Consider the following 12,687-nt stretch of genomic DNA (forward strand, 5'->3'; position numbering starts at 1 on the left):
ACAAAACTAAAACAAGCGACGGTTGTCTGATTCCTGTAAGCTGAACGTTACATCCTCCAGTAAATATTGATTGAACTGGACTCTGACTGACTGGACTCTCTCCTCCCTGTAATGTTGCGAGAAGACCTCAGTGGGTGAAATACATGATTGATTTCATTTCAAATCCCAGCCACTTTCTCCGCTGACGGAGCTGCTGAACCAAACATTTCATCTGTACAAACCTGTGTCTTTCCCTGATACAAACCCTCGGGGAGCACGATACAGCTTTTTCTTTGTGACTTTACGAAGGCTAGTGTTCAATCAAACGACTCTCGGTGTGAGGGCGGCCCCCTCGCTCCCTTTTGTATTTCAGAAAGAACATTACACAGCAGACAGGAGAGCGGTGTTGTCTGTTCGGATTTATTATCAATCTGAATTTTACTTCTCACACAAAATATATAGTTCTGATTGAGGCTCTCAGTATACATTTCAGATAACACTCTATAAGGATTCATAAAGTAATTCATCGTCTATACATACAGGGAATAATCTGTTGCACGAAATGTCACAATATACCAGCGATGGAGGGACAAACTAATAAGTAAATTCATAAATGTATCTTATTATTACTATTGATATAGGATGACAGTATTTCTAAATAGAAGCAGTGACTACGTCAGTTGGTATAGTTCACATTTAATATGATGTTTATGTAACAAACATGTAAAATTAATGTGATGAGGAATAGAAAACAGTTGATATGTTGCGATAGTTGTGATCCGTGAGGAGAATTTGCAGTTTGACACAAGTTTGAGATGTTCTGGACCCCAAAGTACAACAATACACACACTTCAACATCTGTCCACGTGATGCTGAGTATATAAGTAGCTGAGTCAGATCACAGAGGAGGAGAAACATGTGAGGAGTTTACTTCCAAAAGGCTACATGTATCCAGTACATCAACTCGTTTAGAGGATATAATCTGTACAATATGACGGTTTTTACAGGCATTCAATTAATTTACTTTACATGTTGTCTTAAAAGTATTGTAGTTTAAAGCTGCAAAGATTAGTTGATCGATTTATTCCACAATCGGTGAAAACAAAATCCGCAACAGTAGTTTCTGTTATTTTTCAATCAAAAATGGCAAATAGTCTCTCATTCCAGCTGGTCAAATATGACAATTTGCGGTTTTTTTTATTTGTCATACATAACAATAATTTGAACATCTTAAGATTTCATACTGACAGTAATACAAAATAAGCAAATTAAAGTCGCCTTTGAGAGATTTTAATTGCCATTTTTTTACTATTATTTAACATTTCAAAGACTAAACAATAAAAGAGATATTAATTATTACCTGCAGCCCTAATATAGTTTCTTTTCAATGTGCCAATAGTCCTTTTCAAAGCATTTCATATCAGTTTTTTGACAGTAGATAGCTCTTTTTGGAACAAAAATCTTCACTTGACATCACGTAAACATCTCGTCAGTGGCACTAGAACAGTATGTTCAGGAACAACATCACAGTTATAGAGGTACCGGGGTTCATATTGACAAAAAAAAAAATCTCACAGCAAGAACGCTGATCTGAGCTCCCACATCAGACACCTTACTCCCAAACCACTAAAACAACACAGATCTCAGATCAACAGTTGTGCTCCGAGGCGTAGTTTGCGAATATGAATCCAGGTGAGATATCCCGCACGACATTCATAAGTATACAGTATATATAGAGGTGAAGAGGAGGCAGAGACAGAAGAGAGAGAAACAGAGTGAGGAGAAGGAAGGGCAGAGAGAGATGTCAGTCTTGAGTGGGCAGAGGAAGCCGGTGCTCAGCGAGCGAGAAGAAGGTGTGTGTGTGGGGGGGGTGTGATGCCTTCACTGAGGAAGCGCTTTCAGGATGGCGTTCACCTCCTCTGCCACGGCTGTCAGCGCAAACTCAAACTGCTCCTGAGGAGGAGGATGAGGTGGAGGGAAGGATGCAAGGGAAAGAAGAGGGAAGAGAAGGAGGGATCAACTTTTAGTGCGCGTCCAAGTGTGCAACAACTCAGGAATGCCACTGCAGAATGATTGGCAGCTGCCGCCTCCTCTTCTGCCTCCGTATCTCCTGACCCTGCCTAGGATGTGTTTGGCCACAGACTGGAGGTGAAGGTGAACCACTTTGAGCTTTCTGCTTGGGGTGCACGTGTAGCCGACACCGCCATCGATCCAGCCAGGTGTGTCTTAAAATGGAACTTTTGAGTCAAGCTGTCTCTGCTTTATCTGTGTGTGTGTGTGTGTGTGTGTGTGTGTGTGTGTGTGTGTGTGTGTGTGTGTGTGTGTGTGTGTGTGTGTGTGTGTGTGTGTGTGTGTGTGTTCTTGTTTGTGAAATCGTTCTCCCAGAGGAGCGCAAAAGGGGCTGATTGATGTTTGCCCCATGGACCTGGTGTTTTTATATTCCTCTCCTCTCCCCAGGCTGCAGGCCACAGGGTCCTCTCACAGAGAAAAGGTACGTAGGAGTTTGGAGGGAACCGTCTTTAGATGTGTCAACACACAGCCTGCCATAGTCTGGCCTGAGGATAGGCTAAATCAATACCGAGGAGTCACTGGTGGCCGTGCCTTTTGCTTTGCAGTGGAGATTATTTGGAGTGCTGATGTTTTCTATTTTTATGTGTCTTTTGAGGTTGTGATGGGGCCAGAAAATATGTAAGTACAACCACCTTCATCTCCACCTCAGTTATACGCGCCTTATCTAATCCCAAGTTGGGTTTAAAGTTTTTCATTTAAAATCGGGGTTTTGTGCACGCTGTGCTGTTCACATTTACACCACTGGGGGGAGATCAATCTCTGCTCTCCGGATCAGAGATGGATGTTAGGGAGCAAGAAAAACGGTCACACATGCTGTAATTACTGCATGTTGATGTCTGTCAAAAGGAGTATGCAGAAAAACAGGGGGGGGGAATTAATGTAACTTTTTTTTTTTTGTGAGCTTTATCCAAAAATAAACTGGTAACATCATAAAGGGGGGAAAAGATAATTGGTCGTCCAATCTTTGAAACCGAACTCTAAATTTCATACCTCATTACAATCTAATTTCTGTGTAGACCCAGCATGAAGCCACAAAGTGGAATCAACAATATTGCAATATAATTTCACTAAGACTTGTCAGAGGAAAAAAAAAAAAAAGAGAAAGTGCTTGAAAAGCTGCTCTGCGTTGAATAGAGCAGAGCTGTGAAAGCAGCATTAATGAACCATTTAGGAACACTGGAGTCTGTTAGCAAGCAGCTCCCATAAATATTATTACCCACCGCTGGATTAGATTGCCTTTATCATTATTACAAGACAGAAAAAAGAGACTTCCTACCTATTATTATTTGCATTAGAGAATGAGAGGAAAGGCTTTGTACATGCCCTAAACTATTGTCTTGTATTGATATGTAAATATAAACTGTTGAGACGGAAGAAAGTAAGTAGCAGCACATTATGAGAGAGGCATAACAGATAAAGATAATCTTAAAGAACATTTCTGATAATGGGTTAATTGTCGTTTTTTAAAATGCCACTTTTGTTCTATTTCATCGTAAATTGACAATTTTTTGTGTTTTGGACTGTTGGTCATACAAAAAAAAATACATTTAAAGACGTAACTCTGAGCTCTGAGAAATTCTGATGGACATTTATTGGATGTTTCATCAACTAAGTGATTAATCAGTTATCTGAGAAAATAATCATTAATTGCATCCTATTTTGTTCAGGTGATTAATATACAAATACACAACATAAATTCCTATAATGTTGCAGCTTCAAAATAGAAAATCTTTCTGTGAAAGAGCCTGGTCATTCTCTGTGTCTTGTGATAAATGTGGAACGCCGAGTTATTATCTTCCAAGACAATGTTTCTCTAATCCTGGAGCAGTTATCAATTACACCATCATTTCCCCTGATCCTGAGCACATGAAGTAGACAATCGTCTGTTTGAATGACTGCAACCCCCCCTTCAACTCCCCCCTTCTCCTCCCTCTCTGCTCCCCCGCTCCTCCTCCCTTCTCCCCCCCCCACCTCTCTAACTCAAAGCCGGGGACCTTACCTTTGTCTGGACCATGCCAGCTCTCTGGTCTCTCAAGTGCTCCAGGGTAGCGGCAATATCAATCTCTTTAGCACCTGCAACAGACCGAAAATTGGACAGAGTTCAAAGCAGCAGAGTAATCCAGCTCACATCTGTCAATCTCTCTTTATGCTGGCCTCCCTTTGGAACAGCACAGCGATTGAAAATTATTACATTCATCCCTCGAAAGACTTGGACGAGAGCCACAGACTGTTTCTCGATAAAATATGCAAGAGGATATTTTGGGGGTTTGGGAAATGTGCAATAATGCAATCAAAAACACTGCACACTGGCTGCTCTGTGAGAATCTTGTTCAGAAATTGGTTTAGATGATGTCTAACTAGAAAGTCCACTCAGAGCATTTTGATACAACAATATCTGAATGTGTGTGTGTGTGTGTGCATGCATCTGAGAATCAACAAACTAATTAAAATGATTTATAGCAGCTCTGCAGCAGTCGCTCTGATGATTAACCTATGCAACAGTTGCCTGCTTTCAACAGTGATCAGCTGCTGTTGAGTCTGTGATGTTAATCTGGAAATCTTATTCTACTTTCAGATTTATGGATCGCAAGCAGCATGTCGGAGCTCATTTGAGGAAAGCGACACAGAGAGATGTAAAGAGGGGGAGAAAAAAAGCCCCTGAACTCTCAAGATGTCTTTGAAAGTGAGAAAGAGAAAGGAAGGAAAGGAGATGGAGCGAGAGTGTGTATGCATCTATGTGTGGGTGAGAGCGAGAGAGAAAGCGGGATTTTAATGCAGCTGGACTCAGTACTCAAAGTACTCCACTGCTCCGACAAGACTTTCATGTCTTAGACAGGCTGGAATCCAAAGTTAAGCTGAAGAAGAGGCTCTCCGACCGAAGACAAAAGCTTTGGAGAGAGAGATTATGTACATTTCATACATTTGGTTTTAAAACAGAAAACAAAAGGTTAAAAAGAGACCGAGTGGCGCCTCTCATCACCGCGGTCGCCACTGAACTACATGAACTCCATCAGATCGGGTCAGCCTTATTACTGTTTTACAGACAGTGGAGGGAAGGTCTGCAACAGAGCCAGCCGTTCCTCCTAACCTGCTCTGACGGGGCGGAGTCGCAGGAGGAGGGCATGCCGAGGGGGGGAGGGGGTAAAGAGTCAAAGGTCAAAGGGTAGGGGGCAGGCTAAGCTATGGAGGGATTTAAGGTGACTTAAGGCAGCCTTTAGATGAAGCCAGCTCCGGCGCAACAATAGATGAATACAATGTGGATGTCTCACAAGAAATTCAATAGACAAATAGACGTGATCATTTTGTTTATTCATGCAGACTGAGAGTTTTCTTGTCAAGCTGCGACTCCTGCTTTGTTGTCAAAGAGATTCAGCTAAAAACTAAAGTTTTTCTTATGACAGCACCCTCAAATTTAGGAACAAATGCATCTTCAAACTCGTCCTGTTTTACATGCCATCATAAACCCACATCACAAAGATACCTGTAGCTTTTCTGGTCCAGTTCTATATTTATTTAGATTTGTGCTTTTGTATTGTAATTTCCATAATTAATGACCAACCGCAGGGATCAAGCCCAACGCAAAATCACAGGAAATAAAGTGTAAAGGCATCTTGACGTCCGGATTTCTAATATCCTGGCGATTTTCACAGTTTGGTTCATATTTGTGTAAAATAGGAAAAAATGTCAACAATTTTCAGGGTGAAATTGGAATGCAAACTACACACAGTTAAGAATAAATCAATAATCAAATCAAATAAGCACAATGTTCCCATTAAATATTAAATATTGATTCAAACCACTGGAGCTGCTTTTTTTTTTTTTTTTTTTTTTTTTTTAATGTATTTTCCCTTTAAACATTTCATTTCCATTCATGTGCTATCTAAATTCATGTTGCAGTTGTGATGCAGGTCAATATGGTGTGAAGGTGGCTTAAATAGATAATTACTAATACGGGTGGAGGTTTCTTTTTCATTTCCCTTTTCTCCGTTTCCTCTTTGTTCTGCTCTCCTAGCAGCTCGCTCCGTGCCTGCCTCTGTCTTTGCTGCCTCTCCAGGCCTCAGAAAAGTCACCCTCTAATGCATCCCCAAGACCCTCTGTGGAAAATGAGAGGCTTTAGCGTTGCCAGGGCAACACCTCAACGCAAGCAGAAAGAGTGAAAGGGAAGCTATTGATTGTTACCTTTAGCCATCCTATTGAGGACCATGTCAATCAGGATGTAAGTCCCACTCCTGCCAGCTCCATCACTGCAGAGAGTCAGACAGAGAGAGAGACAGAGATCATTAAGGTGGCAGAGAGAGACGCTCTAATCTCAGAGTGTTTTTCTTATAAGGAAACAAATTGCTCATTTACATCTGCATCTGCTGAGAGACTGCAGAGCATATTTAAACACAAATTAGTCCATGCATACAGATGCACACTCCTCCATTTGTGTCACACCTACTATCACAGATAAAACAGAATACCTAAAAACTATAATAATCCTTAACATTCATGTGAAAGAAGCTGAACAGATCTGAATATTTGATGCTCCAATAAATGTGATTATGTTAAACCTTTGCACACGAATGCATGTGTGGTCTTGAGACTTGCTTGGCTATTGGAGAGGGGGGAATGGTTTCTAAGGCACACTAGGGACAAAGGCTTTTAAATGCATGCACCTCAGGAGCAGAGGAGAGGTTGAGAGGCCAGGGGCGGTTCGAGAACAGCTTTTGGAGAGCCTTGCTTTTCCATTACTCCAGAGATAGCCCTATGAAAAGCCTCCCTTTGTGCCCGCCGGCCATTCAACGGCTCTGCATGTTAATTGCAAACAAGGCGTGGACATCTCTCTAATAAAGGCAAGGCCAATAAAACAGGAGAGTGGCCTGAGCACCATAGCTTCATTAATCCACTGCTCGGCACTCAGTCCATAGAGCTGCCTCAGAGGGAGAGTGGGCTTACTGGCCCCATGCATGACTTAACAGGATGTGACTATTAAAAGTGGTAAGACAGATACCTGGTGTTTAACACAAACCAATCAAGGCCAGTTAACTAACTCAACCAAATGGGAAATGGAAGCATCTTTGGCTGCATATGCTTGTGCCATGTGATTTACATAAGAACACAGTCAGTGGAATAAACAGCAGGTCCAGTGGACACAGATAGAGTAAATGGACTGAGTGGGTTTGAATAAACAGCCTCTCCCCTCCAACACATAGGCCACGACAAACACTCTCTATCCCAATGCAGCAGGGTCAGCCACTGTCACAAGGTTCAAACAATTATACTTGCCTGCAGTGGACAATTATCGGGCAAGATCGACCCCGGTAGCACTTGTTAACCTTTCTGAAATAAAGAAAAAAGAAAACTCAATGTTATTAAAAGCAGGGCGGCAGGTTGTCGTGAATGCACAGGTTGCTAAGTAATATTCAGGAAACAGGATTGATTCTTTTGGCTGAATAAGAAAAGCGATAATTAAAACAAATTCGACCCATGAGGGACTTCTCGCGCTGTGGTCTGGATGAAATTAATGACAGCAATAACCAAAGGACCAAACAGTACTCAGAGATGCTCCCTCCTGTCAATCAATCACTTTAATTTGAGCATAGAGGGAGAAATGCATGTTGCAGCACGTAAATAAATTGAGCATCATTTCAAACAGCGTCACTGTGACATGTGGGTGATGGATGTGGTGGTGTGATGTTGAGTGCCGACCGCCGACGCATTAACCCCGGCCAATTATGAATGTTATACACCACAGGCACGGCGAAGGCCAACAAGCCTTTTCACACCCCGCTGTTGCCATGGAAACTGACTACACTGAGAGCCTCCGCGTCTCTCCGCGTTTCCCCCGTGTTTATCACCTTTCAGTGACAAAATGTAAATTACATGTGTAAATATCTCATCATTCCTGTAGTTTATCTGGTATTTTCTGCACTAATGTTTATTATTACTAGAAGTATGTAAACAAAACAGTTAATATACTAACAGTAACAATGATGTGTTTTGTCATTATATTCTAAATAGCTCATTTAATATGTAAATACTAACATTTCACATTGAATACTGCTAGCTTGTTCATTATTTTCTTAGTTTTGACATTTTTATGTTGCACTTGTGATGGTTTTTTTTTTTTTTTAATATTTTGATCTGAAGAACTACATCTATTGACAGTATTTCCCATGTGTACTTGTATCTCAAAGCAAATGTGACAAAACTCATGATATTATAGAAAATACGATGGTTGGTTTACAGGGGGAAAAAAAACTATTATTTTTCATAATTCTATGTATTGTGTGTTCTTATTTTGGCTTTTACATTAAACGTATTACATTAAATGCATATTTTTTTCCCAATTTTGAGATTGCTTGGTATAAAAAATATGAGTAAAACCATAATATGTTCTTAGTTAGACAGCATACAGAGATGGTTGGAGTTCCCATGCAAGCCAGAGGAAGGAGCAGTGAGAGGAAGAGGAGGAGGGAGACAGAGAGTGAGAGAAAGACAGTTTGTGCACAGGCCTGGCTGAGGAGACACAGTTTCCAATGATCACTTTTGTGACTATGCAACTGGGCTCATATTACTAGCTGCAACATCACAAAAATGACACTGGCAACCGCAAGATACCGACTTGGCCGAAACCATGAAACCGTGAGTGTACAGTACATCGTGTGGATCTGAGACCTCTGAATCCTTTAATCAGAGCTTTAGATTCCCAATAACCTACAGCGGCGTCGACGGAGTTAAATCAAGACAATCTAACTGTTAGAGAGATCTCAGCAGCAGTGCAAAAAAATATGTAGGTAGTCAAAACACAACTCACACCTCCTCACCATTATCATAAATAAATATAACTGACTGCAAGCTACACCCAGTTCAATTTGAAAGAATAGCACCAACTAAGGATGACATGATATCACTACACATCCTCTTTTTTTTTTTCTTTTTTTCTCTCTCATCTGCATTACAAACCAAAGGGACATACTTCCATCCACAAATCAGATGCATCTATTCTCATTTGGAGGGCTTTTTCTATCCCTCCTGGGTTCTCCCATGGGAGCTATTGCTGCTCTTCTGGCAGAACACATTATATGGAGAACAGAGTCAGGTTATTCAGTCACTAGCTTTCCCCCTCTCCCATGTTTTTAGTGAGACAGCTCTCGTTTAATTGGGTGTTTGAATTAGGTGTATTTTTTCTCTCTCTCTCTCCTTTTTCTTCCCAAGCCAAGCCAGGCAGTGCGGGGCTGTTAATTTGCTGCATCACATGTGCTGGAGGGAGGTGAGGGAAATAGGCCCAGGATGAAAGGGATAGTACAGAAACACAGTCCTTATTAGATCAACCATTCTCTAGGAGACCAAAAGGCAGAGGGGCCAAAAGGGAGACGGACCACAGAGGCGCTTGCAGAATGCAGAATATAAGGGAAGGTGATTAAGAGCAAGCTCAGGGTAAAGGCCAGTTGTAATGGTGGAAATCTGCCTGAAATCTGCCGAGCTGCGGTCGCTGAGGCCAACAGGCAGGATCTCCACTCTACCTGCGGAAGTCTAACAGCGTCCTGGCCGAGGTGGGGATGCCACGGTCCATCCAGGACAGGAAGTGGAACTGGGTGACGGTGCGAGTCTCGTTGGTCTGCAGGTTCTTCAGGTAGAAGCTCCGCACCAGGAAGTCCTCACACCAGATGTGCTCAGACACCAGATTGACCTAAATATAGACCAAAAAAAATATGCAAAAGATGACATGAAGTTTACTAATTACATTTTCACACCAGCAGTCACAACAAGGAATGCATTAATACCCATGCAACAACCTGGGGGAATAAAATGGAGGCATCTTTAGCATCAACACTTTTAACACCAAATTAACTAAAGGGTGAGTTTTACACAAAATGAACATAATTACATCTTCTAACATATAGTGGTTTCGAGCCATTCTACTGGTTTTAAATGTATGTATGTGTTTTCTTGTAATAAAATAGGGAGTCATTTTGTGATGAATGAGATGTAACCAAGTTAGATACCAAAGAATGTGAGAACAATGATGCTCAGAGGAGGGTTTTTTTTTTTTCCCCTCCTAGCTTATGTGGGAATTGTTGTATTGTTGGGTTTCTCTGTAAAACGTTGTAAAGTTCAACTGTAAGGACTTTAATGTGTTAAGTGCCACAAAATAACCTGTGTCGTGATTTGGCGCTATATAAACAAAATTGAATTGAATTGATTGAATTGAAAACAGTGTTGCTGTTACTCAGCAGCTTCACAGAGACGGTTTTACTGTGCAGAAAGTCGTTCCACCGAAAGCTGTTCACAGAGAGGTCTGTAAATCATGGACGTTGCTTCTGGACAGACATGTTGCTGCTGACATTTTGCAATGCTGTAAGCACCACGAACTAAATTCAATTCATCAACATTGTATTTCTCAAAACATCAGCACATAAAATCCAAACCTATTTGCACGGTTGAACATCATCCAAAGTAAGAGGAACATGTTTTTTTCTTAATTTTTTACTGTGGCCGTAACTGAGTCTTTAAATTTGACAGCATCCAAGCTTTGTAACTTCTGATGAACCTCTTTACCTCGTAGATGTGGTAGACATCAGATCCCTCGTCAGGCCAGTAGTGGTGACACTGCTTCACTCCATTTTCAGACAGTGGGGTTAGCATGACGATGACGACGCAGCCACTCTCCCACACCATCTACCAACCAGGAAAGTCGAGGTCAGACATCCGTCCAACACATCCGGAGGCAACAAAGCCTTTCATACGCATCTGTGTGACATTCCAGCAGCACTAATATGTAGCTGAACTGTGCCACTAAGAGCAGCATATTGCACATTAGCATTACATGGCAGCCTTGTATTAGAGTGAAATTGATTTCTTAATCTTTGTCCAGGAAGTATGAATAAATGTCACCTCTCTGTGTGTGACAAATGATAAATGTTGGGTCGAGCAGCAGGAGGGCGCGTCATGTGTCGCCCTCTCTCAGCTGTCTGAGCGAGATCACAACATCTACCGCGCTGCTGCTCCATTTCATCTTATCACAATCTAATGTGTCCTTGGGAAAAAATACAGGCCCACGGCAGCCATTAGGAAAATGAGGAGGAAACGCGGGTTTTATGATTGCTATAAAAACACAATGGCCTTGACTATACACTAATCACAAGCTTCTGTGATCCAGCCCAGTGGACACATTACATGCCAACTGTGCCAGGATGTGATGAGATTAGGCAAGGTGATAATGTGAGCGAATATTATCCATTTGGTCTTGTACAATTTAGGAAATATTTGCCGGCAGTGAGGTAACAGTGCATTCTTATTTTCCATCTTCACCGATTAAAAACCCAGCCATCTTCTTTTTTTTTTTTTTTTTTTTTAATTTAAATGTAATTAACAATTTCTAGGCTCCAAAAAACAGTTCTGCTTCATTTGCATGGACGAAAGCAGGTTACAAAAAAACAACCTGAAAATGACCTGAGTTGCGCTGTGTGAACTCATGCAGATTGGCTTTTTTTTTTTTCCACTGAATTTTGAGAAGAAGGAAGCAGGAGTCAAGGCCCAGCAGAGCTAAGGTAATAGCCACGGATGGAGGGAGAGGGGATGCGGATGGAGGAGTGAGGGATGAAGGGATGGAGGAATGAGGAGTGGAGGATTAGAGCAGAGCCGCCTTTCAGAGCACTGCCTGGGGCCGGTGTGGATTAGATAGGACAGAACGAAAAGATTTGCCTCCTGCACGGTCCATTTGCATGAGAGTGCCAGTGTTTCCCCTGTTTGTTTACTTTTAATGGGGTAAAGAGTGTGTTTTTTTCCCCTCCTGCCACAACCCAAGGTTAACCATACTGAATAATGAATGGCCACTACGCAGACGCAGAACTGATGCTCAGTGTGTCAGTCAATCTGTATCTAATTTTCTATTATTTTCTGCTTAATTGGGAAAGATTCAGAGCTGAGTTTGTGGCTAAAAAGCCCATTTCATTGGATAATGGATATGTATTTATTCACCTGGCACAGAAGAACACTGGCAGACAAACAAATAACCGAAATGATAATTATCAACTGTTTCATTTGAGGCACTTTCAAGTTTACAAATGAACTACAGCAAACAGGGCACCTTTTATTCCGATTTGAACTGATGTGTCAATTGATGTACAATTTTCAGATAATAGCTACTGAGGTTTTCTTTTTTTAATGAAGCAGATTTGTTGTTTTTTAAAAGACGATTTAAAACAATGAAGGATATTTCTGTTGTGTGTCAAGAACTAGCCCACTCTAAACTCAGCATCGCCCCTCTCCTTAAGTCACAAGCAGTCTGTGAAAACACAAAGTCAGCACGATCATAATGGTTCAGAATGAGTATCTGTTCAGTACAAGATGCAGAGTGCAGAGTACGTGGCCAGCTGGTCTGCCAGGATTTATGCGCCGCACTTCTACATCCTGGTCACGGCTAGCTGGAGTTACTTCACCATATGGAGGTGATAGGCCCACTAATTACTACAGTGCTGTCCTATTAACACATAAAAATGCCATTTGGCAACCATGCATCATTTAAGGCATACTTCCGCACAAGTTGACATGTTTAACAATAGCCTCGATGTAGTGACTGATGGCAGGTTCCTCTGACATTTATGGACAAGGAACAGAATGCAAATAGCTCTGAGAGAAACATGCAAATAG

General features: G+C 41.5%; 1 protein-coding gene across 1 annotated transcript in view; it reads right to left on the bottom strand.

Annotated features, from left to right (window-relative positions):
* Positions 1-378: 378 nt before the first annotated feature.
* Positions 379-12,687, bottom strand: part of ptprn2 (protein tyrosine phosphatase receptor type N2) — a 124,418-nt gene continuing 112,109 nt past the window's right edge. Inside the window, exons 17-22 of the mRNA XM_069696283.1 lie at positions 10,594-10,713; positions 9,558-9,724; positions 7,318-7,371; positions 6,229-6,293; positions 4,049-4,122; positions 379-1,932 (exon numbers count right to left, since the gene is read on the bottom strand). Of these exons, the coding sequence (XP_069552384.1) occupies positions 1,861-1,932; positions 4,049-4,122; positions 6,229-6,293; positions 7,318-7,371; positions 9,558-9,724; positions 10,594-10,713 (552 nt within the window). The 3' untranslated portion in view covers positions 379-1,860. The remainder of the gene's footprint in view (positions 1,933-4,048; positions 4,123-6,228; positions 6,294-7,317; positions 7,372-9,557; positions 9,725-10,593; positions 10,714-12,687) is intronic.

This window comes from Brachyistius frenatus, unplaced genomic scaffold (genome assembly GCF_029030835.1).
Source record: "Brachyistius frenatus isolate BFR_SWC_R1_liver_20210118 unplaced genomic scaffold, ASM2903083v1 Contig_21, whole genome shotgun sequence".
NCBI lineage: Eukaryota > Metazoa > Chordata > Actinopteri > Embiotocidae > Brachyistius > Brachyistius frenatus.